General features: G+C 45.2%; 1 protein-coding gene across 1 annotated transcript in view; it reads left to right on the top strand.

The window, feature by feature from the left end:
• LOC8039230 (metabotropic glutamate receptor 6) overlaps window positions 1-27,205 on the top strand; it is a 223,672-nt gene that overhangs the window by 81,394 nt on the left and 115,073 nt on the right. Inside the window, exon 2 of the mRNA XM_029972728.3 lies at window positions 10,370-10,527. Coding sequence (XP_029828588.2) covers window positions 10,370-10,527 — 158 coding nt within the window. The remainder of the gene's footprint in view (window positions 1-10,369; window positions 10,528-27,205) is intronic.

Here is a 27,205-nt window from a genome sequence, read left to right as displayed (position 1 = left end):
AGTGATTCGAGAAAAGATCATGCAGCCATCGGCCACTAGGAACTTTGTTTACTTTATTCTCCTGCGACACTATATGGTATTCCCTCTTCCGCTCTACCTTCATCTCTCTCTCTCTCTCTCTCATATATATCCCTGATATATATCCAGAACAAAAACATGTTCAAGCATTCCCTTTCTGCGTGGTAGTGTTCTGTGGCTAGCAAAAATCATTTCCTCGCTAAGCTCACGATTATGGCAAAATAGTTGCCGGAAACCGCAGACGACACTCGTCGCTAGTTCTGGCCAAACGGCCGATACAATCTTTTTTTCGCATTTCCCCGCTCGCTGTCAAGGACAAGGGGGTTCGCTTCAACCAGCAAAACATGGCCGCCGACGCCTGTTTACTGAGCAGTCATGCCTGTCGCCATCTCACTCGCTGGCGTCAAGGGCGATAATATCAGACACAAAGGGGCACACCAACCGGCAGCATTATCCCCAAAAACTCGAGCCTCGCGTAAATACATAGAGTGTAAACGCTGTCGCCATGTTATCGTAGTAAGACCGCCCCCCCCCCCTCCCCCAACGGGGGACTGCAGTACGCGACGGCGTACTAACACAACGGCGACGATATCGACATCGCGGGCTCCGAATTTTCCCATAGTTCTACTCCACGGGCATTTCTCGAAACGCTTGATATTGTGTACGCCCGCCTGTAAGGATTTCAGGCGCGTAGTTAAGATAAGGCGGTTCTCCGCGGCAAAAGAAAGCAATTTCACAAAAGCTTAAAAGCGGCGGCGACGCGTGTGCGGTGAACGCTTGTAGTTTTGGTGTAGACAGGGTGTGTGTGTTCTCGTTGTTGACACCAGCCGGCGATAAGGCACTGCAGGCGGTAGCTCAGTACAGCAAGGGCTAATCCGAGTGACCATCAACGTAACCCCACCGCCAACCCCTCGCGAACCGGTCGCCGACATGGCTCAGGCTGCGTCATGAACCACGTGGTAGAAGCTCGGGTGCTTTCATATCAGCGCGTGGAGGGACGACATTGCGATTCCGGAAAGTCTTTTTCGAAGGCCGCTGACCACAATTTTTTGTCTGGAGACTTTCCCTCTTTCTTCCTTTGACGTGGATCAAGCTTTGCCGACAGCCTCAGTTGTGACCTCTCTTTTCAAATGTACGTTTGCAATGAGTGAGCTCCTCAGCCTCGGACTTGTCACTTGTGCACCCAGTAGTTCTTTCACTTGGCAATTATATGCCATCAGTTGGGGTTTGATTTCTATTATTTATGTATACATTATGAAGACGTCCTGGAGCTCCGAACGAGTGTTTTGTGCAGATTACTTTTGCAAACACAAAAAGACTATACCAAAGCAGCGGAATTTTCGAAGTGTTGGCAAGTTGGACCTAAACTCGTTGAAGCAAATTCTTCCGCCTGACTGTTCCACCAAAGTGAGTGCGACGGACTACCTGTGCTACCATTGCTTCATGCACATCACTAAGGAGATCTCGATGCGAAGCTCAGAGCAGTGCCCTGACATATTTGTGCCAGCTGAAGAAGCAATTGAAGATCTAAATCGCAGCATACTTCCTACAGATGTGTCGCCGCTGAGACAACCAAGCGTCGTAAGAAGTCGGGACAGGCCTGCCTATGTCAAGAGAAAGCAGACAGAACTGGAGCAGGTTGCTGTCAATAATATACGCTCAAGGCTACGTATTGCGTACGACAGGGACGCACCATCGGGGTCGTCCGAACCAACATGCTCCACATGCACTGAGTGGGTGGACAACTTTCGGCAGGCCTTTGAAACCGCCACCTCTCTCCGGGAACGTTGTCAACTGCTTACACTCCTGCCGTCAACACTGACGAAGAATGAGGTTCAAAAGATGATTCCACAGGCCTCAATGTACCTCATCAGTAAATCCCGAAAACTCAAGGAAAAGCATGGCGTGTGGTATGAGCCGGATCCTTACACGAGGTGCAAGGTGAGCCCTGAGAACCTGTCTGCTGCCCTAGAGTACTTCACGAAAGACGAGCTACTATGTTCGCGCCAAAGTCCCAACCAGAAGGACGTCATCTCTGTCATGCTCAACGGAGAGAAAACGTTCGTGCCAAAGCGCTTCATGACACGCTCAATACGAGAGGCCTTCCGTATATACAAAGACAAGCATCCCGATTCCGGCGTTGGGCTAACGAAATTTTATTCGTTGCGCCCTTGATGGGTCCAATGTATTCCACACCAGGAAGTGTGCGTTTGTGTGCGCTGCGCCAATTATTATCTTTGTATTGCCGCTCTAGAGAACGTTACAGGCTCAACATTCAACACTGGTGAAATGAACTCGGCATTTCTGTGCGACCTAGCAACAGAACTGTGCCTTCAAGGAGACTGTGATCACTGCCCAAAAGGCCAGTTTCTTACACTCCAGGAACTTGACATCCCGGAGGATGAAGAGATTGTGCTTGCAACATGGGAGTCCGGCGACCTTGTGAAAAAAACTTTGGAACCTGAGACTTTCCTAAAAGTCATCCAAGTGACGGTTGGAAGTTGGGTACTTCACAACCATATCCAGCAAACGCAAGGTAAAGCGATCTACGATGAAAAACAGTGCATGCAACGCGGGAGCATTGTCTTTCATTTTGACTTTGCTGAAAACTGGACCATCGTGCTTCCTGACGAAGTGCAAGCATATCACTGGAAAAAAAAAGTTTCGATATTTACATGTGTAGTGACGACAAGAAAATCTACAAACAGCTTTGCCATCATCAGTGAGGACCTGTGTCACGACGCCGCTCACGCTTGCTTGGCTCTAGAAAAAGTGAAGGAGTGGGTTGAAGACAACGTTGCGGTATACTCGTACGTGACGTACGTAAGTGACGGCGCCGCCAGTCATTTCAAGAATCGCTACCAGCTTCACCAATTTGCAAAGGACGATTGCCCACAAGCCCAGTGGTTATTTTCTGCATCTGGACATGGGAAAAATGCATGTGACGGAGTTGGCGGACTCGTGAAGCACCAGGCCACGCTGAACAACCTGAGAGAACGTTCAGTAAGCGCAATTCAGACGGCCAGGACAATGGTGAGCGTTCTATCAAAGAAACTGAAAGGCGTGCATCTTGTATATCTGGACGAAAATGAGGTTGTTCGGTATCGTGAACAAAAAAAAGAAGAGTGGCTGACGGTGCGCGCCTTCCCTGGCATTCAGTCTTGGCACGCGTGGCGGCTCAGCAAGTCATCAACAGAAGGGACCTGTGACGTATATGTAGCACGGACAGTCGGATCTGCTTGGAAGCAACTTTATTAAATGGGTACAGCGAGGAAAACCTTAGCGTAAAGTGCCGAATTTGATTTCCCAAGGACTGCTCATTTTGAATGCAGGGACATCTTATTTATCACATTTTTCACGGGGTGTTTAACCTACTGTTTTTGTTGGTGGTTACTAATAATTTTTATCTGATCACTATAAAAAAAAATCCCAAAATGTTATCCTCGAGCAGGATAAAATATATCGGCTTGCCACGATTCATTCATACACCGAGAGCATCGAAGCTGCTCCAGTTAGGCACTATGGCATCCGTCACCTGAAATTGTTTGTAATCGTAAATACACAGCCAACCTAAATATCTTACTATTATATCTTTGTTTTTGTGTGTGGAAGTAAAGTTATTTATTTTACTCTAGATGTAAAATATACCGGAAGGTACAACTTCACACTGCATCATCTTTTCTCAAATCATTAGTCTCTAATATGATACCACTTTGTACGCTTATGTAAAATGCTGTATATAGTTTCTCCTCCCTTTTACTGTGTGACCGATCGCTCTTTTTATCAATGACCTCATCTGAATAAATGTATATAAAAGATTTGTGCAAGTTTCATGAAACTGGAACTCAGAGTCACTTCTTGTATAGGACACTGCTAAGTGTAGGCTTTGAAAAAGGACCCTACTTTGGGGAGTTGTTTCTTCTTTCACAGTGCAATGATGCAACATGTTTTTAATAGAAATGAATGCCGAAATAGAGTATAACAGGGTACCCAAATTTTAAAAAAATCGAAGGTGGTATTTTTTTTTTATTCGCATTGGAATTTTTCTTTGTTTGATTTTTTTCCCATGTTTGCCTAAATATATTGTAACTATTGTGTCACTCAGATACCTTATTTATTTTTTCAATAATAGCCATATATTAGTAAAATAATGTCTGCAAGTTATGTAATAATGATTAAATTATTTCATGAGATACAGATTTCCAAAGTTTGCCATTTGTCGTTCGAGCAGGCATGCTTGGCAATTTTTAGAAAACTAAATAAATTTTTAATAAATATTATTACTTTCTGTTACAAGCAAGTTGTACCCATAGTTTGTTTGTAAAAAGTTTTAAAATTCTCCTAATTTTATTGTTTTAATTATTCACTTTCAAACTTGCCCCCTCCATCAGTGCGCGTTATTGCAACTGTCCACCTCTCCCTGCCTTACGATTTTTCTTGTCTCCAAATTTTTTTTCTGGTCAAAACTAAGTGTGGATTCGTTTATACCAGACACTAGACAATGTCATATAAAAACATCAGTTGATTTAAAAATGTCGACCAGCCACCCTTTGGTCGATCTTATCTGAAATCACCCTGTATATAGCTGCCTACGGTAGTAGCCTCGGCGGGTGGCCGTAGCGCCGGCTTTCTTGCACTCCCTGGATGCTTGGCTTGTCACGTGACTGAATTCGGCGAATAGCGGCGCCGCGCACGCCGCCGCGCATGGAAACCAGAAAAAGAGAAGGAGGCGAAAGCAGGGGAACATACGCCTGGGCGCGAGCAACGTCGGCGGAGCGACCGTAAAGGTGGCTTTGTTGCACGGCGCCGGATGCTTTGCTCCTCACGTGATGGATCTCGGCGAATAGCAGCGTGGCGGCGCGGGGAAAACAAATGCGCAACTCTGCTCTCCCTTCGGGGAAGCATATCGAGGAACTCTAGGGGAACCTGGACGTTAGCGCACAGTTTTCGCAGCGGGGAGGACCTCAAACACACTTGTTCGCTCAGGAGAAGTGTGTTTCGGCGTCTCGCCGCAGCGGGGCGCCAGTCACGTGGCTCTCCTCCCATCCCTTGTCTGCCGCTCCACTTTTTCCACTTCGGCGGCCGTTTCTCATGGCGATCTGCCACGCTTAGTCAGATATAGGGGGCTACAGTACAGGGAAGTCCCACGTGACTGGCACTTTTCGCGCTATTTGATTGATCCCATCGACCGCAGCTTTCACGCTGTTTGATTGATCCCATCGACTCGTAGCGTCGGCTACGTGTGGGCTTAAAGTGAAACAAAGTATAGGCTGCTGTGAAAGCAAGAACTACATCGTGGGTCACATTGTTTATCGAGATGCTAGCGAACTGTGTCACCAAAGCTGTAAGAAATAATTCTTCGTTTTTTTTAGATTCGGTTGGTCAAGGTCTGTTCTGCGAAGAAACTTCGATAGCCGCCGTGAAGAGAAGCCATGGCACGCGAATGAGCGCTGCCGGACCCGCAGTGTACTGACGCAGATCACATATATATATATACATATAAGTAAATAAAAAAAAACAGCAAAGCGCGTGGCTTACAAGGCGTGCCGCGCTATCTCTCATCAGAAAGCTCAACCAGTATCAAGGCTTCAGCGGCTGTTAATATTTGTATGTTTACACCCCGTTTGACCGGCTTTCGCTCAGCGAATCGTGCTTTTGCCGAATATAGAGGCGCTCAACGACAAAAGGCACAATCAAACAATTGAATCCACCCAGCCGGCGTGTTGAGTGATCATTTTTCGGGCGTTTGATAATAAGTTCGTGAGATAAATGACGGTAAGCGGCTTATATTTTATTTCATAGAGCTACTACTATCGGTGTTGACTCCGCAATCGTTTTCCGACCAAGTGCGGAGTAGCGATAAAAGTCGAGCAGATGCTGAATTGCCGCTTGTTCACACAATAGCCTCGTTGGTAACTCAGCTTTTTTTTTTTTTTTTTTCGCGTTCGATAGCTTGGAGGTTTTTGGAGACACGCACTCGCCAGCACATTTTCATATCGCTCGCGACTGTACATCTTGTCACAATTTTCTAAGGCATGCATCCCTAAGCGTCGCTCTGCCCCCCTTTTCTAGCCTCAAACCCGAAATTATGAAGCTTTCGGCACTGTACGATGGGCAGCCCGTCGCAGCTCGCAAATCGGCGATCGTTTGCCGCGCTTCATACAAATCACGCGGATGACGCGGTGTTTCTCGATGCAACGCAGCCGAACCCAATCAAAGGCGACCGCGTGTATGGGCCTATGTAACGTTTTTCCCCAGCTTCGTGTCTTTTCATCGTACAACGCGAATGTCCGGTACAGCTCGTCTGTTCGGGGCGACGCTCAGATCTTAGTTGCTTAGCACGAATAAATGTGGCAACGTCTCGTGACCAAAACCTGTGCGTGTCAAGCTAAGTCTGCCCGTTCGTTTCTGACCTTGTAATGCATTCTGTGCCCTTGACGACCAAAACACATATTGGCTGCAGAAAGTTTTGCAAAAGTCAACGAGGCGAGCAAGTTCTCCTACTCCCTGCGCAGAGGCCGAGGATACTTGGCATTCTTGGACGCGTTACTCGAAAAAAGTAATCGATTAAAATTGCCATTCTCATTGTTTAAAGAAATAAGTATTGAATTACTTGACTACTTGAGAGGGAAAGTAATTGGCCGTTACTTGAAAACTAACCGTTACCTTTCCTATAACATCATATTTTCAGATCGACAGATTTTTCAGTCCGTTTAAAAATGGGTCTTTCGTACATCCCAATCTTGGATTAGGATCACCAAACCATAAACTACTAATCGTCTTAATTCACCGATTTCGGTGTACCATCATTCCCTCAGAGACTTGTTTTGAAGATTACTTGGCAGAAAACGTTTATAGAAACAAAGGGTTCCACTAAAACGGGAAGGAAAAAAAAATAGTAACGTTTACGATTAATTTCAGTACTTCCACATATTATCATATTACTCTTCTGATTACTTTATAAAAAAAATGTATTCAAATGAATACAAAATTACTCAAATAAGTATCGACTACAAGTAATTTCATTACTTGTAATGAGTAGCGTACAGGTGTTGATACGGTTACGTCATGGCGGCGAGCTCCTATTGGCGGAGATGGTGGGTATAGACAAATGTGCCGTATAGCCTCAGGGCATCGTGCAGCCGAGCTCCGGCGTCATCCGCGAGTATATATGTATGCAATAAGTATGCGGAGTTCAAGTTCGTCTGCTTCTTGAGCAGGGGTTGCGGTGACGTCTGAATGACGCCGACTTCTGATTGGCTTTGATCGGAAAGATAGTGGGCAGACCTCAATGCTAGATGCCTTCGCGTCTACCCACTATATTTCTTTTGCATCATCCAGTAAGAGTTTGGCATTCTGACATCATCGCAGCCCCTGTGCAAGAAGCAGACGACTTGCTCCCCGTATAGGCTCTTTGGTGAACGAAACCCGCGGTCGCACTGGCGATACACCATACAGTCTGCAGACGCTGTGTTTGAAGCTGTCTGTCACACATTTCATAATGTAAACATGTTTAGGACATGCGTCATGTCTGCAGCGTTCCGCCTCAACTATTTTGTCTGCTTCCTCTACCCGTGCGCGATAGGACGCGTTCAGATCAACTTGTACGGAGTATGGAGCGTTTTCCCGAGTTCGTCGCCATTTTTTGTTTTTGTTTTTGTTTGTATTGTTTTAGCACGCGAACGATACGCAATATTAATTGGCTTTCTTTGGCCGCTAGAAAGTGTTCTTATTTAACGATGGAACGTGCCGCTCCCACTTCTTCGGTTTCGGAATCAGCTATCATTTGTTTTACATGTCAACATAATAAGCGTATCCGCTCAATTTCTGTCACCCGTCTCTATTACAAGTATGAAATTTCGAAAAAATTTTCACTGTTACCAAAGTAGCAACAAACTGCGTGTAAACTTGTGGCTTGGAAAGTGTTTGAGTTTCCTGATGGCGTGGGAAAGGCCCGAGTGGGTTCAGTGAAGCGCTAAAAGTTAGTTCGGCCGTTCGTCGTAATATTGCCTGTACGGTAATGAGGGCCAATTAATGGCGGGCTTCAGAAACATGCCTTAAGCATTTAGAATGTCCTGTGCGGCCTCGCTGGTAAACCTCGGTTCGATAAGCCCGAAAAACCGTGGCTGGTGGTTGCGCGGACGGCGAATCTCAGAAAGCCCGGCGATTCGGGATAAACATTCGGGCGGCGTAAACTCTCGCGCATTCCGCTCTTATTTTTCGTCGAAGCATCCGAAGTTTTCGGGCAACCGATTACTCAAGCGCCGGCTCGTCTCGACTTCGAATCACAGCCCTTATCCTTGAGTCTGGAACTTCATTCAGAAGAAGTTCATTGTTTTTAACGCTGAAAGTTGCTGGCGTTGTGAAGTCCAGAAACTTCCAATGTTTAAACGTTCTGTTCCCTAACAACACCAGAAACTTCCAATCTTAGAGGTGTCTAATGCGGACCTAAACAGAAATCCGCTTATATTGTGCAAACACAGATAGATGCTCGACAAATGTTCCGAAGGCATCCGTGCGAAAAACGTCGTTTTAGAGCTTTCTCCGGGACCGCCTCTTCTCTTCGTCGCAACACCATTTCTCCGTCTTCTTGCAGAGACGAATTCCTCTTAGTCACACACAGATCTCAAAAGTTTTGAATTCCTATTACATCTCAAAATCAAAGCACATCTCGGGTGTAAATTATACAACGCGGTGCCCGTCCCAAAACGGATATCAAATAGAGGAAGTTGAGAAAAACTTTCCTGTCTAAGGCAACGTCGAGGAGATTTTTCAAACACTTTATTCCAAAGAAAAGAAAATTTCTTCGCCGAACACCATGCCGGAAAACTCCGAGAAACAAATGAAATGGAAACGGAAACCTCCCTTGAGAACCAGGGAGCGCGGATGGCACTCTTCCGCCATCCCATCCCTTCTGTTTTGCTTTCGTGCGTGTCGCTGCTGTATGTTTGATTTGTGAGAAGAAATAATCATATTTTCGATTGAGAACTTCAGCGGCCTCCCCTGGGATCCCCCACAGTGTGCGCTTTGAGCAATAAAATTAAAATTATAAATTTCACGCATCGTCCTTTCAACGTCACGCCGATTACTCACGGCACCGAGTGACTGTTTTTCCTCTATGATTGTAATTTACTGCACCATGTGACCTTGTGAGTAATCTCTCATTGTGTGGGTTCTTATTATTGCTATGAGCTTGCGTACATTTGAATGGCTTATTTATTATTCACAGATTTCATATTTGTAGTTTGAGCCCATCGAGCATTCTATCCATTCCATCATTTTGAAGTAGCCTGTACCAGAATGTCGGAACGAATTATTGACTTCATCAAATAAACACCGAATTGGGTCTGTTTTGTCATATCTCAGGCGGGGCTCGTACTTTAAACATAAACTTTCCTCTACGTTCCTTGCAGAACAAAGGCGCAGTCAATAATTGCGAGCGACATACGAAGGAAGTTTAGCAAATTATGTGACCAAAGTACCGCATCGAAGTAAGCCCTGCGTCTGCGGTAGACAAGACATGGCGCGGTCAATTGAACAAAAGGTACTGGCACATCAGAGACTAAAGAACAACCTTCACAAACATAATTCGGAGTTTCGTGGCTCTCCGTCCCTTTTTTGACCCCTCGCTCCAGGGTTACTATTTTTAAAATTGCCATAGTTATTTTTTTTTTATGGGTACGTTTGTTCTTTTGTTTTGTTCTTTTGGCAGGCGGAAAGCACGGCGTTTTTCGGCTGTACCGGATCGTTTCCAAACATTTTTTCTTCTTTTTGTACTGAACTTGTGAAACATTTATGCCTGCCCTTGGATGTGGTTTATCACGAAAACCGCCTCATTTTAGTCACATTACGGAAGCTTTATAATCGTTTAAAACTGGTCGGAATGCGACTAATAAACACAAAACTGTACCGTAAAAAAAAAAAAAAAAAGTTGTGCACGCGAGAAAACATTAGCGCGTGTGGCCGTAAAGTAAAGCCTGAAAACGTTGCTTTTTTGTCTTTATTTTGTTAGAGTTTATTAGATCGCATTAATGAGCTTTCCGGGTGCCCGCGGTGCATACGCCCTTCCATTAAATACTCATTCACAACTTAAGAAACGTAAGGCGTGGCCAGTCCTGAGCATATTATTATCATATCATATATTATCATTGTTATCAACGCCGTACCGACGAATGACGGGCCAAGGTGGATGAAGACAATAAACCACGCCCTGCATTGTTAAAGCCCTCAGTGAAACATATAAATGCTTTAATATAATAAGCCATACCCTGCATATCTTAATCTGTCGGTAAAAACAAAAAAAAAGTCTTAAGAGTGTGTTGAACTTATTCTTCGTGTTGCTTGCGTGCAGGTTCCATGGGCAACATCGACGACGGCACGTACCGCTGCTCGGACGGCTCGACGCCCGAGCAGGTGAAGCAGAAAATGATCTCGGGGGTCCTGGGCGCTGCCTCGTCCGTCACCTCTATCCAGGTGGCCAACCTTCTCAGGCTCTTCAAGATCCCGCAGGTGGGCCTAGCTCTTTGTCACGTGATTTACGTGCCGCCTGTACACCGCGCGGAGCGATATACACGCAGAATGCAGTCACATAACCCTACCGAAAAAAAACCGGTATAACTTTCACTGTCTGGATTACAGTGGAGCTCAAAATCTGTTTCTGTAAACCCGGGATCCAGATTGCAAACAAAGGAATAACTTCCGAAAACTTGAAATCCAGATATAATCCAGATAGATATCCATTTCTGTAGTTCATAACGAAACGTTTTACTAGGTTTCTCGATAGTGCTCTCGAAGTGTTCGATTAGCTCGCTGAACTACTTGTCGTTCCTCTGAAAGAGACCGTCTGGCACAGTGGAAGGGGCAGACGACGTTTCGTTCTCCAGCCTGGCCTACAGGACGGTTTCACGAAACGCCTTTTCATTTTGGGCATGCCGCGTTCCGCCATGTTGTTGAACAGCACATGCTACATTCCCCATTGGTTTGCTTAAAGTCAACCAGTCATTGGCATCGTTTTGGGAGTTTCTAAAACGGGAAAGCTCGGTGAGTGACTCCCTTGATGACAGAACTCGAACATTACTACTCGGGAGGGTTTTGGGCCACAGAAACCTATGTTTACTTAGTTTTTTGTTTCGAGTCACCCAGAGATATCTACATTTTGACTACCGATGGGTCCGCTTTTGTTTCGCCGTCTCGTCATGGTCCCGTATAAAGACCGGAATGCACAAAAATTACGGTACCGGGCGACACTCATTTATGTAAGCGACTATAGTCTAACTGGCGCAATCAACGACAAAATAACCTTAGTGAGGTAAAAAAAAAAAAAAGATTTCATCGTTAAGAAAGACATAGGACGAAAGTTAATAATGGAGTCCGGCGAGATTTCAAGCTAGATGTATACGTGAGTTGAAGCTGTCCCGTCACCGCTGTTTGCTTAAGAGTTTTTAGTTTTTTAAGACCCAAGAAAAGTTAGTTCTCTGACAGTAAAAGGTCGGCTGCAACTGGAAAAAATCTCAAGCTGAAAAGTGACGCGTCATCTGCACGCGGAGAAAGGAGGGGTGCAAGTGAGGGCGAAACTAGCGTGCGATTGGCCCAGTTGGCAGGCACGTGCGCCCTTCATTGCCGCCATCGATTAAAGGGAAAGAGAAAAAGTTAAACGACACTTCCGGTTTCAAGACATCCAAAAAAATGTCCAAATGTCCATTTGGACATCTACGTCATTGATTGAAGCGATAATGTTTTTTTTTTCGTTTTTTTTTTTTCTTCTGTAAATACGCCGTTCTCAAGATTATACGTATTTTAGGAAAATTGTCGTTCGTGGGAATACCAAAGATATCGATGCTGGGTGGATGGCAAGGCTCACGTTTTCCGCTCTAAAACTGGCCCCAATCTTTGTCGGATAACGATTTTAGTTATGTATTCTCGTTGACTCTTAATATGCGATGTGTCGCGGGTTTTTAAAAAGTAATTCATTGTTATGTGCAAGCATGTCGCACTTGTTTCTTTATAACAGTTTTGTATCTTGCTTGTGCCGTAATTGCTGCAGATTATTGCGGATCCATGCAGCTTGAAGATGTGTACGTGCTACGCGAGAAGAGGGTCGGCGATAACAAAACCGTCCTATTAGAAGACGATCTAAGCTGAGTGCAAACCATACTGAACACGTTCGAAGTAAGTTTCTCTAGGAGTGTAATTAATGTGATCAGATTTATAAATATTTACTTGGCTACCTTGTGTCAAACGTCGCTCTACATTGACCACTAGAAAAAAAACAGTGATGCCTGTGAAGCTGTTTTTTTTCTCAATTAACCGAAAAAACTTTGCATGCGTCCATAGTGTGGCTGCCCCTGAAGCATATGCTATTGATGGCGAGGTGTTTGGAAGAAAAAATAATCGTGTTTTTTTCATCGCAAAAATGAACTGCGCATCACCGAACGCTCAGTGTCGGTCGGCATGTATTAGCGAAGTGCGCGACCAAAAGTGTCGCTGACCTTTTGACAGCTACTTTTGTCAAACGAGCAAACTAAGCAGCAGTTAGAAACGGTGGAGCTCCGCAGAAAAAAAAGTGTATATTCTTACACCCTATGTCACATCTAAGACACCCCAAAACTTCCGCTGGACGCACAGCGCACTGAAGTTGAACCGACGCTACCAACTTTCACGAGCGTCTTGATAGCCGAGTTGTACAACTTATAAAAATACCGTAGCTAATGTACGTGCAACTAAATGCAAAAAAAAAAAAAGAAGTTAACGGGAGTTTTTTTTTTTTTTTGTTTATTTTACTGCAAAACCTCAGTGTTCTTTTTTTTCTGTAGTCTTTGATACGTGCTTTATCTTTTTAATAGGTTATATCCCACCGGCATCAAGCCTCTCATAAAAGTTGGGGCCGTCAGTTCGACGTCGGTACGCTGTACGTCGAACTCAAGTTTTGGGGTGCCGTATATGTGACAAGGAGTGTAATGGCTACACCCTTTTTTTTATTAGAGTTCGGAGCAGTGCCAGCAGTGCTATGTACAGTGGTCCAATTTTTTAATATTACCAAGCCAGCGGCGACCGCTGGCCCGGCCAGCGTCGTCCCGTGGAGGGGTGCGGCGACATGGGAGAGATTAGGGGCGTGCGCACAAAGCTCTTTCCGGTGCGACCGTCGTGTGCTAGGCTATTCCGTTCACCGCACACAACCCCTGCTTCTTATCTGCTGGCAGAGCTAACCGCCTTTGAGCAAAGATCTCAATAGCGCTTGCTTGCGTGATACTCCTCATGCGTAGCATAAACCGCGCGTCATTGCACCAGCACTGTTTATGGCGCGCAAAACGAGTGTCACGCCAACGCGCGCTCTTCAGACATTTGCTCTACCAACAGATAAGAAAAGCAGAGAGAGAGAGAGAAAGAGAAGTGGGCGTTGAATACAAAATATTGTCAATCAAAGCCCCGCGCTCTTTTGCTACGCGGGACAGGGGCTGTGTGCTGTCAATGGGAGTTTTAGCAGGTCGTTTCCACACGAACGGTTCGCCCTCGAACGCATCCGCGACGCCACTGCGCATGCGCGCGCGAGTCGTTCGGGGAGTCGGGAGGGTCTTCTCGTTCGTTTCTCCCATTCCGGCCGCTGGAGTCGTCACCGCAACGCAGCCAGCACCGTTCACGACTCGGGTAAAAAAAAGATGGCGGTCGGTTCGGCGACCGCCTTCGCTGACCCAGCCGAGCGTTAGGCTTAGGACAGCGGGAGGCGATTTGCCGTCCTGTTTAAGTCTGCTTCATTTGAGAGGTTGAATCAATTCATTTCGAGGACTGCTCACAATGGTAAGCGATCGTGAATGCTGTAAACGGCCCATGCTAGTAAAGTTTTGCGATCTGCCGGGCAGACTAGCTGCCGTGGCGACCGCGAGCAGACGAAATTATTTAGTTCGACGGCACACAACGTGAACGATCGTTCAAGTTCAAGATGACGGAGACACACCACATACCTTTACGGTCGTTCAGACACTTTTTAGTCTATCTAGCTTCGCAGTTCTTGAAATTCCGACCGGCAAATGTTACGCCGGTCGTCTTGTTTACATCAGTCGTACGCCGGAAACACGAGCCGCCACGGATTTACACGTTGCAGAATGTTTCACACGCTTGCTAGAAGGTGGCGCCACCGTTAAGCATGATCAGCATCATCGTTTACACGGTCGCGCCACTTTCACGATTCGCTAAAGTATGTCGAATTTGACGTACGGTTTCACGGAACGGACCAGCTGTACCGTTCGTGATTTCGGAACCGTGTGCTTGAAAAACGACTCGCTAAAACTCCGTAATGGCATAGCCTAGCAGACAAAGCTCGCACCGGAGAGAACTTTGTGTGCACGCCCCTAATCTCTCCCGTGTCGCCGCGTCGATCCGCGGCACGGAGCTGGCTGGCCCGGCTGTCGATGCTCGCTTCATATTATTAAAACATTGGTTCACTATACATTTCCGATAACATGGCCATCTCTCAACTCTGCAACCCGAATTCCAACAGGTGCCACCGACGATCGCCGTGGTTTTGTACTTGCACGTGTCGCCAACATCGACACTGCTTTGCGCTGTAACCGAAGACTGGAACCGTCCGCTCGTCAATGACACCATGTCTTTCGCGTACCTGTGATGCAACAGCAAGACGATATGACGCATGATATCGCAGGTTGGCATCCTGCTTTACATTAATTTTTTTTTCTTTTTTAGAGATCGCTCGAGCCATTACGTGCAATCGATCGACATGCGGGTGATGTTGGAACACTTGTGAACCGTAGCCCCTTTCGTACACGCCAATGTAACTGTCACCCGCAGTGTCATGTTGTTCCCTCCTCAAAAGCGTAGCGCACTCGGAAAAGGGCTCAACAAACTTGAAATATGACGAAAAGTACGTATATCTACAGTTTCGTATATCAACATTAAACGAGGTCACACTGAAGGACGGATCTGGTATAGTAATATTTTTTGTTTGTCTTATAGCCGGATAATTTTCAGTCGACAGTATACCCTGTGGCCGAGAAGCTCATTTTCGAACTCATTACGGCGTTGCTAGCCGTACACAATATCTGCCGAAAAGCACAGCTTTATCCGTATTCATGTTGGCAGAAAGGCGAATTCTCTGCTATGAAACACCGCTTCCAACTGAGCGAATACCTCCTTTGCAGAAATTAACTGTAAAAGACTATTACAGCCGCACACGAACGGCTCAAAAACTAAAAACAAATGCTATGATAGAAAAGCTTGCATCCCTCGTACTGTTCTACGACGTGCTTTGCTTGGAGGCGAAAACATGGCTGCTAGGAACAGCGGTTCAATGAATTGTTTTATTGGCAGTCGCAAACAATTACGGCACGAACATTTACTTTTTTCTAAGAGACTGATTCCTTGGGTCTTTGCAAATACCTTATGAGGAATGACACTACTGAGAAGAAATCAACATACTGGGAGCATTATGTAGTGCTTAAATAATCATCGAGGAAATCTGTACCTTCAAAACGACGAGTATAAAAGGTGGAAGTGCAGTGTTCGAATCACTGCACTTCCACCGCTCCGCGAATGCGGCCACGATCGGCCATCTTTTTGGTAGAGTTATATCATCTCTAGCCACACCAAATAGTATGGTGGCGCCAACTACTGCCCGTTCGATAGGGTACAGGTACTATCGGGGAAAAATGAAATGTGAACAGAGGAGCGCGTGGCTCGCGGTACAGGCTGCGCCACCTGGAAGTGAACCTAGGGGCGTGGGTGCGTGGCCTACTCCGATGTGTTCACCATAGAGTTATTATAATGTACGTACGTTACAGGCTCAACTGGCGCTATTGTCTATGCGACTTCCGTGACACAAATTGAAGCAGACAGCAACCAGTCTACTTTTGCGGTGCTCGTGTGCATTCCTATGGGAAAACCCGCGTGCATTTTGTCTCTTCGCCACAAAATAACAAGGAACACTTTGGTTACTTCGGTCGTACCGAATAGTATGTGCGTTGATTAACATTGTAAAAGTGTAATTGTTTTAGTTAGCGCATTTCTATTCATCAGTGAACGATGTTTAACTTCGCTACATTTCAGTCCCAAACATATGTTCCGCAGCAGGTGTGTAAAAACGAGCGACGATTCAATGCAAAATAACGATCAAAAGGAATATATAGGATGGCCCAAGTCACCAGGCTCGATCTAAAATGGACCGTAAAAATCGACGCCTGCACGTAGCAATAAAAACTTTTCGTCAAAGGTGTATTTAACAGGTCGGTTTTTTCTCGTAAAATTACAAAGCGTAGCTCCGTTTCTCTAAAAAATAGGGCCAAAAAACTTGCGAAAATCAACGGCGGACGGCGACGCAGACGACCAAGTCGATTAGCGGGGTGTGTTTGGCGTTCGTATTGATAAATGACGTTGGGAGCAGCGTCCGAACGTGTAGCCGTCAAGCGAAGGAAAGCAGACGACACGCAGACGAAATCCGTTGGCACCAAAGCGCCGTCGTTTTGCAGACACTTTTTTTTTTAAATTTTATTTTCCGCATTCATTTTTTAACCAAAGGTACATTCCAGAAAAATTATGTTCATTTTAATAGACCACAGTGGTCGCAAGCCGTCGTGATAAGGAGGTAGCGCCATCTATTATGAACGCCAAACACACCCCGCTCCTCGACTTCGTCGTCTGCGTCGCAGCCCGCCGTAGACCCTGGCAAGTTTCTTGGCCCTATTTATTGCAGAAAGACAGCTACGCTTCGTAATTTTACAAGAAAAAAAACCGACCTGTAAATACACCTTTGACGAAAAGTTTAGATTGCTACGTGCAGGCGTGGATTTTTACGGTCCGTTTTACATCGAGCCTGGTGACTTGGGTCACTCTATAGAGTGTGTTCAAGGTTCGCCAGCATTCCGGTTACTCTTATACATTGCTAATATTCCAGTCCTATCACTGAATAAAAATGACGCCGTTGTGCATTTTATGAGCGGATAAAAATATTTAAAACGTAAAAAAAATAAAGTACGTGAGCCATGCAAGGTGTCTCTCTGTATTGTTTACTCGCGCATGCGCAGCACAGCTCTCCAGGAGCTGCGCGAAACTGCTCAATTTCGGCCAGTGTAGCTCACACTACAAAAATTGTGGGTCGAGGAATGGCAAAAGTAAGACGTGAAGTACAAACACAAAGTGGCCGGAATTCAGTTTTCTTCGTTTAAAATCGCAGCTTTATCAACGATAGGACCGAGGGACTGCGTTAGAAACGCAGGTTTCCTTACCTGCGCAGTTCGTGAAAAGCTCGTGTTACGTTATGAAAATAATCCCTGGAGAAGGGGAACAAGAGGGACAAAGGACAAACACAAATCTCCAAACACAGCTAAGGTGACTGGTGCGCGACCGAAAAAATCCGCCTGGTCCGGGTATCGAACCCGGGACCTCTCCATTACAGGTGGAGCGCTCTACCAATTGAGCTAACCAGGGGTTAGACATCAGTAGAGCAAACGGGTTTTATCAGCCGCCACCAGTCTAACACCAACAGGGGTGAAGCTTGCAATTTAAGGTAATGATTATAATGCAATTAAATGCAAAGGTGCAAGCGAGCTGGACAATAATTATGAAAATAATCCCTGGAGAAGGGGAACAAGAGGGACAAAGGACAAACACAAATCTCCAAACACAGCTAAGGTGACTGGTGCGCGACCGAAAAAATCCGCCTGGTCCGGGTAGACTGGTGGCGGCTGATAAAACCCGTTTGCTCTACTGATGTCTAACCCCTGGTTAGCTCAATTGGTTAGAGCGCTCCACCTGTAATGGAGAGGTCCCGGGTTCGATACCCGGACCAGGCGGATTTTTTCGGTCGCGCACAAGTCACCTTAGCTGTGTTTGGAGATTTGTGTTTGTCCTTTGTCCCTCTTGTTCCCCTTCTCCAGGGATTATTTTCATAATTATTGTCCAGCTCGCTTGCACCTTTGCATTTAATTGCATTATAATCATTACCTTAAATTGCAAGCTTCACCCCTGTTGGTGTTAGACTGGTGGCGGCTGATAAAACCCGTTTGCTCTACTGATGTCTAACCTCTGGTTAGCTCAATTGGTAGAGCGCTCCACCTGTAATGGAGAGGTCCCGGGTTCGATACCCGGACCAGGCGGATTTTTCGGTCGCGCACCAGTCACCTTAGCTGTGTTTGGAGATTTGTGTTTGTCCTTTGTCCCTCTTGTTCCCCTTCTCCAGGGATTATTTTCATAATTATTGTCCAGCTCGCTTGCACCTTTGCATTTAATTGCATTATAATCGTGTTACGTTCTTATTTGCTACTCCTCTCGCCCCGGAATCAGTTACTTCTTTAAATGGGTGAGGAGCTGCAGCTTACTGCTTCTCTTGCGATAGCTGCTTTAAGGTATTGGAGGACTGCCAGTAGCCCCAGGTATCTCCTTGTTCGAAAACTATGTCAACTAGTTTCGGTTAAATCGCGGCAACGTTTCGTATAAGGAGCGACAATAGGTGTAGCGTCCTCGCTAAGCCTTATTGAGCTGGATTCGCTGAATTCAGGTTTGCCATAATGAGATGCGGGAAGGGGAGGAACTTTGCTCGCCTGCGCTTAGGGACGAAAGTTTCTCAATGTCTGAAAGAGCATGCTAGGTTACAAGATCGTTCCTCCCTCAGCGAAAGGCTAGTAATACCTTTTTTTTCTGTGTGTAGCGGAAACGCGGGTACTCACTGGAAATTTCCGCAAGTCCCTTATAAAATTTAAATTATGTTACCGCAAGTTCAAAAACTCCTGCACATAGGCGTAGACCAGACTTGTACACGTTACTGAAATATAGTAAGGATTTACATTTACGATTACTCAAGGCTAAATTGTAATTTATTACAATTACAATTACCCTCCTATAAAAGTAACTGACCGTTACCCCAAAAAGTAATCCGTTACTTTCGTGGCGTTACTTTTAACATTATTCTCAATTAAGAACCAAAGGGAAGGGGGTTATTCAAGTTCTTATTGTTGCAACCTCTTACATTTAATGACCTTGAGTATTTCGAGCAACAGCTGGCTCTCAAAAGTCTCGTCAGACACTTTGCGTTATTTCTTACACAATATGTCGACTGCTACGCTGAACACTATTTGAGCTGAGGCACTGGATGGAAGTGCCATATTGTTCCTCACGAATGCTTCATGCTCTGCATTGAGCTTCTTCAGCGAAGCAATGGAAGTACTATTTATCTCGAAGATAGAAAAAAGCTTCGTCGTTGCAGTCGCTGCCTAATATTCGAGAGTTTAGTAGTAGATCGTTCCGATGCCCCCGATAACGATATGATAAATGCGCAAAGGCGGCGGCGGAATATCGTTATCGGAGTCATCGGACCGAACTACAAAAATTCTCCATTGTCTAAATCGCGAACCTGAGGAAGTAATCGTACATCTAACCAAAACTAAAATAAGAAACGACATATATTGCCAGACAATTGCAAAACATTGTAGCAGTAAGGTGATAATTAAATAATAAATAAGGTTTGGCTCCATATTCTTCTTTGGTTCTGAACAGGTCGAGCCTCGGTTGAAACTTTGGTGCAAAAAAAAAGTTTCCAGTTTATAAATATAAGCAATAAAAAAGGACACTCATAACAACAATTAATTAGAACGTCTGTTGAAACCAGGAACTGTAAAGCAGGTTTGCCGTGTGTACCTTTCTTGGTGCCGTTCAAAAACGCACGGAGCACGAACCGATTGCAGTTTACTCCGGTGTTCTTGAGATAGACGCCCGCTGATGCCACGGGCAGCGAAGGGCAGAGTACTAAGAAAGCCGCGCTATGGCCCGACTCACAAATTTCACTCTCCCCTCCTAGCCCAGAATATCAAGTCTACATCAGCCACCATTATGTTTTATTTGTAGAAATATCTGCTTGAGATAAGATGCGTCCTGCTGGGGCAAAACAGGAAGAAGAAAGGAAGACTATTACCATTTTCAAAATGCTGGCAAAAAGCTGACTCACAAAAAGGGTGACTGAGATGCAGATATCCTGGCTGGAATTCACAAATAAAGTGGGCCAACCCTAGAAGTTGAACTACACAAAAGTAAGCAGCTTTTAAAACAGGGTAAAATAATATAAAAAAAATGTAACCGATTACTAGGAATCCGTTACGTAAAAGATGTAAGGGAATTATATTAAAATTACTCTATTAAATGTGTAATTATTCCGTTACTTAATTACTGATAAATGTAAGGAATTACAAGTAATTTCGTTACTTGTAACGGATTACGTACAAGTCTGGCGTAGACTATGGCGGACATCGGGGCTCGTGCCCCGCTGGTGAAATCCATGGGGGGGGGGGGGGGGGGGGGGGGGGGCAGAACGGTCCCGGGCCATGATCTTTACCGAGACGCTGTTTACGTGCCATGTAACGAGCTTCTAGTAGCCGCATGTAAACAAAAAAAGCCCACTTTGCCTTTAGTGACAAAATACATGGGAAATGGAATACAAGCGTGTTTTCGTTAGCTTCAGTCCCCAGTTCTGTCGAAAAGGTAAAGCGCAGCACCCCCCCCCCCCCCCCCCCCCCTTGGGAAAGTGGAAAGTCTACGCCGCTGCTCCTGCATCTAGTGTGAACAGCTGTGGCGATACATTTGAACCGAGATTAAGCGGAAATAGCAGTATGCGTTTGCGGTGAGAAGAGCACGGTCCTTTTTTCTAGCACACACCCGGTACAATTTTACGCATAAGCCGTGTGTACTTGACTCGTTATTGCTGTATTTGTTCTGATTTTTGACAGCCCTCGCCGTACCGAAATTCCTTGTACACTCAACACATCTTTTCGATTCTAAAAGGTTTCGTACGAACTCACGTTCACATATTTGAATAGATTAGCGCGGCATGTGCAAACAACCCGGAGACCTTGCGCTCAAACCCCATGGCCCTGCCCGGTTCGATTTGGATAAGCGTCGTACCGGCGGGCGGTCACGTATTATTAGTGCGTGCGTGATGCACATTAAAGACCCTAGACTAGCAGGCGTACTGCGCTATATAGATTTCGCATCTACAGCGCGGACACCAGACGCCCATTGCGGATGACTATACTTCCCCGCTGTCTAAACATACACACCCCACAATTATTTGTACGTGTACAGTTTCCTGAATGCCATCAACGCTACTATTAGGCAGTCGCGCCCTCACAAACAACGATTTGAATATCAACACAGTCGCGATCTCGTTGGAGATTGTGAAGAGTTACCAAAATCTAAAAACCGATAATATACTTTTTTAGAATTACAATTCCTTTCACCCTCGCAGTAACTCCCTTCATAAAATGTGATGGACTTCGCTCGTCAACCTTTCAAACTTTTATTTTTGTTCGTCTAATGGCACGTCGTGCACGTACTCTGAATCCCCTCCCGCTTGGAACTCCGGCGTTCTCATTTAATCCGGGGGATGCGACGCTCGTAGCAGACGTGCCCTAACGAATCTCGCAGGATGGATCCGCTCGTTTGGATGGGAGGACTTTCCCTCCTATGGGGAGAGTTTCGAATGTCCCTCATTAGAGTGGAGCGTCCCAATTCCAAGGGGAAAGAGGAGGGAGGTCAATCTGCACCCCCTCCCCCCTCCGCCCAGGGGCTAATAGAGGGTAAGAGCTGCCACCGTCCCGCACGAAATCGACCATTCGAGTACCGCGTCGATTCGGACCGTTACGCCTTGCCAAATACGTACGACAAAAAACCGTTACCGTGATTCGGCTCGTTATGGGGAACGACGTTATATACAGTTTCGTCACCCTTCGAAGTTGGCAGGACGCGCGCGGTGGAATATACGAAAGGGAAACGTTTTCAGAGATAATGATTACATTTCTATATAGTGCCCTCGGCAATGCGACACGAGCGTATCCAAAAAAAAAGTTTTCGCCTGATTTATCATGTGTAGGAATGATTGTATGAATGTTTATTTTATTTCCGGAATCAACCGAAATGGACACAGGGACTAAAGGCGTGAAGCCTGACAAGGTCTCTGTCCCCAGTGCAACGCTTTCCAGCAGCACACAGTATGCAAAGTTAACGCTTAGAGATAAACAAAATATTCATTTTTTTTTTTTTTAGAATATACCAGAAAAACATCTAGTTATTACATACATATTCAGAGAATAAGGGAATACCTTTGCCCAACATGAGTGTCCTGAGCTCTCTTTTAAATTTTCTAAAAGTGTTCGTAAAATATATGAGGTCTTTAATGGTATTAAGAGCTTTACTCACTTGATATTCCAGTGTTTGTGCTCCATAATTTGCGCGGGTCTGAGGGGGCCGCTTATGCGCGTGTTGAAGAGGTTGTGCATGCGTTACGTCACATATATCCGTCACATAAAGCTTTTGCTCTGAATCAGTTGTAATAACTTAAAATTATAAATCTGATTGCCCTTGAGTATTCCATATATTTTTCTTCTTAAGTGTAGCAGTGTGCAGGTTTTGTAATTTACCTTCATAACTTTTAAGTAGGCACAACACTTTTTTCTGCAGTGTGAGCAGCGAGTTGTAGTTTGTGGTCGATGTCGTGCTCCGCCCTAGACGACAATAACAGAGCCTCGAGTAAAAGAGTATGAACAAGTTTTTCTTTAACCATTTTGGTATAAGGTGCCCTATTTTTTATAGACATCCAACCGACCGTGAAAGCTGGGAACATATTTGTATTCACATGTATGTTTCAATTTAGCTCTTGATTGAACCAAACTCACGAAAATGTCTGTTCGTGGACTTGTTCTATAATTTCATCTGTAAAATGTATAACTATGTTGGTACTGTCGCGTTTGTCTTTAGGGGCAAATAGTATATGCTTCGTTTTTTTGTGTGTATTTAATTTTAGCTTGTTTGCTTGAAGCCATGCAGCTAGGTTGGCAAGATAGCTATTTGCCGTGAGTTCACACTGGGCTTTGGATGAGGCTGCGAAGAATACGCTGGTGTCATTCGCATACATAATAAGCTCAGGAGATCCCGAGATTGCTGTAATATAACTTATATAGAAAAACAGAAGGGAACTTAAAACGAACCTTGCGGGACACCGCATTTTGTTTCCAATGTACTTGAGACAATGTTATTCATTTTAACAGCTTGAAATCGATTTTGAAGATAATTGTTTTTATGAGACCCAAAGCTATTTCACTTATTCTATATGTATGTAATTTTCTAAACAGTATCGCGCGTTATATAGTGGCAAATGCTTTACTTAGGTCTAAAAAATTTAAATCCTAGTGTATATAGTTTATTCTCAATATATTATTTTGCCTTTTGCCTTTACGAGTGCATGCTCCGTGGATTTACTTTTCTGGAATCCATATCGTGATTTGTTAATCACATAATATACTTGGATATAAATTGGTGTATTCTGCTTCGTAGAACGCCCTCAAACGATTTAGAGAATATAGGTGACCGAAATTGGTCTAAAATATTGTAAGTATTCTCCGCCCCCTTTGTAGACAGGTGTAACCTTGGCAATTTTAAGTTGCTCAGAAAATATACCCATTTCTAGCATGCAGTTTATGATGTGTGATAGGACGTTGCTAATATCTCGGAAAACGTATCTAATAGGACATGGTTTAAGGATCGTCAATGCCAGCGGCTACATTAGTTTTTATTTTTGTTAGTAGTAGTTCTATTTTCTGTAAGGTGACTGTTGATAACATTATCGAGTTCGTTAAGGAAGTCGTGCTAGGTGTGACGCAATATGCTTGTGTATCTGCAGTACACCCGCCAACTTTTACAAAATGCTCGTTCATTGCGTTAGATAAGTTCAACCCGCTCACACGCTTGGAAATCGACAACCACAGTTTGTATTTCTGTGGCGCGATTGTTATTGTTTGTGAGGTACTTACCGCCTCCCATATTTTTCTGGGCTCATTATGAACCCGAAAAAATAGGCGTTGATAAAAATCATGTTTTGTATTTTTCAAATCAGGTGTTAGCTTATTTGAGAACTTTTTGTAGGCTGATAAAATGTCTTGATCTCTGCTTTTAAAAAAATCATCATTTTTTTGTTTTTTCTTTAGCCTGTGTGTATAACTCATCGGTCATCCAAGTTTTGCGCAATCTAGTTTTTTTTTGTTTGTTTATAAGTTTAAGTGGGAAGGCAGTGTTATAACATATTGGAAGTCTTTTTAGAAAAGCTAGCGTACGCGATATTTGGGTCGTGTTCAACAAATTTACTCTTCCAATCGATGGCAGTGATTAGGTAACGAAACGTTTTCAAAGAATCTTCGTCTATTTTTTTGTAGCTGTAACCGCTACGTTGAGTTAGCTTTTTTTAAGGAATGGCGCAAAACAGAAAATAGGTAATTGGTCAATTATGTCGTGTGTGTTAAAATGACAGAAGAAACCTTGTGAGTCTTTTAAGTAGTTATACATACGTCGAGACAGGTAGCGGTAACTGAGGTCACCCTAGTGGGCAGTGTCACTGTATTAATACATCTATAAGTACACAAGACATTCTGTAATTCAAACACGTGCTTTTCTTCTTTATGTAAATCAATATTTTATCACCCAATATAAAGAATGGCTTTGCTGTTGAGCCAAGAAACCCAAGCAAGTCCTCACGGAAAGATATAAACACAGATTTGTCTCCAGTCAATGGGCTATAAACGACACCAATAACAACACTTCCGGCGTCCACAACAAGAAACTCGACGTCCATAAACATAGCGGAAAACTCATCTAATACATAGCATGAGGTGTCTTCTCTTAAATAAATCGCCACGCCGCCTCTGCTTTTATTTGTCCTGGCCAGAATGTCGCATTTATAGACACTGAAATGAGGGAGCTCAGATTTTTCAGGGATCCACGTTTCCGTACAAAGCAAAGCATCAAAATTTATGGATACTGATTCAAAAAACAAATTAAGATTGTCTTGTTTATTGTTTATGCTCCTGGAACTAAAATGCATCCAGGAAAAGCGTGAGCTATACTATCGATACGTTTGATTGAAAAATGAATCGTCGTAATATCTACAATCTACTGAGGGTGACACAATCATTTTTGTCAAAATTTGGCTGGCCGCTGAGTTATCTACAAGTTGTCAAGGTCACTTGATGCGAACAACGCGTGCTGCTTCAGTTTTTCGGACAAGAATCTTTCCGTTTGTATGCCATACATAAGCATTGCTCTTCGCATTAGCGCTTTATTTAGATGCCCGAAGAAGTTCCCGATCACGCTGAGTCAGGCTCTCTTGAATGAACAGTCGCGGGGCACTGTTCTTTAGCCTACTTTTTTTTTTATTAAGCCACGCATCCCTAGTCTGGTGCCTCGCTAAATCAATAATCACTCCAGGCACATTTCCTTGTGTAGCGGGTGGCCTAGGAACCGATACAATGTCAGACACGGTGAGGTGAGGCACTCCTAGTTTGTTTGCAACTTCAACGAAACAATCAGATTCTCGTCCTGCGGCGCAGGGATCCCATGAACATCTAGGTTTAGACGCCTGCTCTGAAATTCGTGTTCATTGACCTCCTGCAGGAGCTGATCCTGTGCGGGTCATCCTTCTCTCCCACTTCGGTTACTCTCTTTCTAAGTTCTTTGATTTCGGGCTTTTGAGATTTGAACTTCTGTTTAAATTCACCAAAGCGTTTAGACATAAACTGAACGGACACCTCCATGCTGTGTACCTTCTGTTTTAGAAAAGGGGGGGGGGGGGGGGGTGTCTTTCCAACTTGTGGTTGATAAATGCGAGAAGATTTCTCATATCGAGTTCAGGCGGATGTTCCTCACTACCACTTGCTTGCAACCCACCGCTCCTGCAAGGTGGGCGCCACCAACCTTTTTTAGCGGCCTCGGTTTTTTCCAGCGAAAGATTCCTTGGTTACTCCACCACATTTACCGAAATGGTACTCGCAATCACACTCGGAGCCTTCTACGAACGCACCCCCTTCGAAAGCTAGGAACTGACACGAGGGATATGTGTTAGCCACTTCTTGATAGTTTACAAAAACACAAGTTTAGACACTAGCACAGTAAGAGTGGCAACAGCTTCAGCAGCAGCGCGATCGAATTAGGCCAATGTAATGATATATAGTTTTTACCGACCTGTAATAGGCGAGGAACGTGGTTAGCGATGCTCGCAGGGTGCTGCCGCTGCCGCAAAAGGATCGCCGCTTGGAAACCCGCCGCTCATCTTGGCTCAAAGTGCACTATCTGCGCTTGCGCTGGGAGAATCCCCGAGGTTCCTGTGGTGGGTAAAAGGCCCGAGGTGATTCTACAGAAGCGGCGACACACGTATGTTGACGAACGCAGCTTGTTTCTCTCCGCCGTTCTCGTTTTTTACTTCGTGGTGCGCCGCTGTGAGATTGCGCGCTTTGGACAATCATTGCTTGTAGTCACGTGGGCCTCATCACAGCTTGCGCACTTTGGATCTTTCGTGCACTCCTCCATGCCATCGTGCTCGGAGCGGCACGTTCCACAGCGCGGATTTTTCCTTCGGCACACGTCCATTTTGTGACCAATCGCATGGCATTGAAAGCAGACTAGTTGTCTCGGGCTGTACTCACGAACGGCAAAGACCTCGTGCATGTACGCCACCCGTTTAGGGCGAGTCTTGCCCTGAAATGTCACGAGTATCACGTCGCCCTTCTTCACCAAGGGGTCGCTGCTAACACCTTCTGAGTTCTGCACACGATATCCTGCAGGGGTTGTGCAGAAGACACCTCATTACCCTGATCGCGTAGGTACGCAACTCCGTGGCACTCGTTTCCAGCGAGGGCCTTGTATGGTGGGAATGTCTTCGTCCCCCTTGCGGATTTCCGTGATTATCATGAACTTTTCTGTGATGGTAGGTTCCCTGGTGGTGATGGATAGGGTATTCGTTTTCTCATTCCGGTGGGCGGTGTGGTCTGATTGAGCGTGGATGCCGGCATGTTCGACAGCATCGTGGATTTCTTTCCCAGTGAATGCACCAACTTCTTTCTTTCCCACGAAGCGAAGCACCACAGTTTGTACCGGGAGTGACCCCGGCGTAGATTCGTGGTATTTCTCCGTTGCTTGTGGGCTCCGTCTTATTTTCCGCGAGGAAGCGCCTGGGAGCGGCCATTCTTGATCGTTGTCTGTCTGGGAGACCGACGTCGCGGTTAGCGGTGCAGGTGGTACGAACTGACCCGGCGTGGGTCCTTGGGATGTGCTGTACGTCGGCGCCCCAGCTTGAGAAGCCCGGCCGTCATCTTGTGGCTTGGGGTGTGCCGATGTAAAGCGGATATCATCTTCCGTTTGTTGAACTTCTTGA

This window comes from Ixodes scapularis, unplaced genomic scaffold, assembly GCF_016920785.2.
Source record: "Ixodes scapularis isolate PalLabHiFi unplaced genomic scaffold, ASM1692078v2 PGA_scaffold1__304_contigs__length_218370807, whole genome shotgun sequence".
In the NCBI taxonomy this organism is placed as follows: domain Eukaryota; kingdom Metazoa; phylum Arthropoda; class Arachnida; order Ixodida; family Ixodidae; genus Ixodes; species Ixodes scapularis.
Note: the sequence above shows the minus strand (reverse complement) of the source record. Positions and strands in the feature narration are given on the sequence as shown.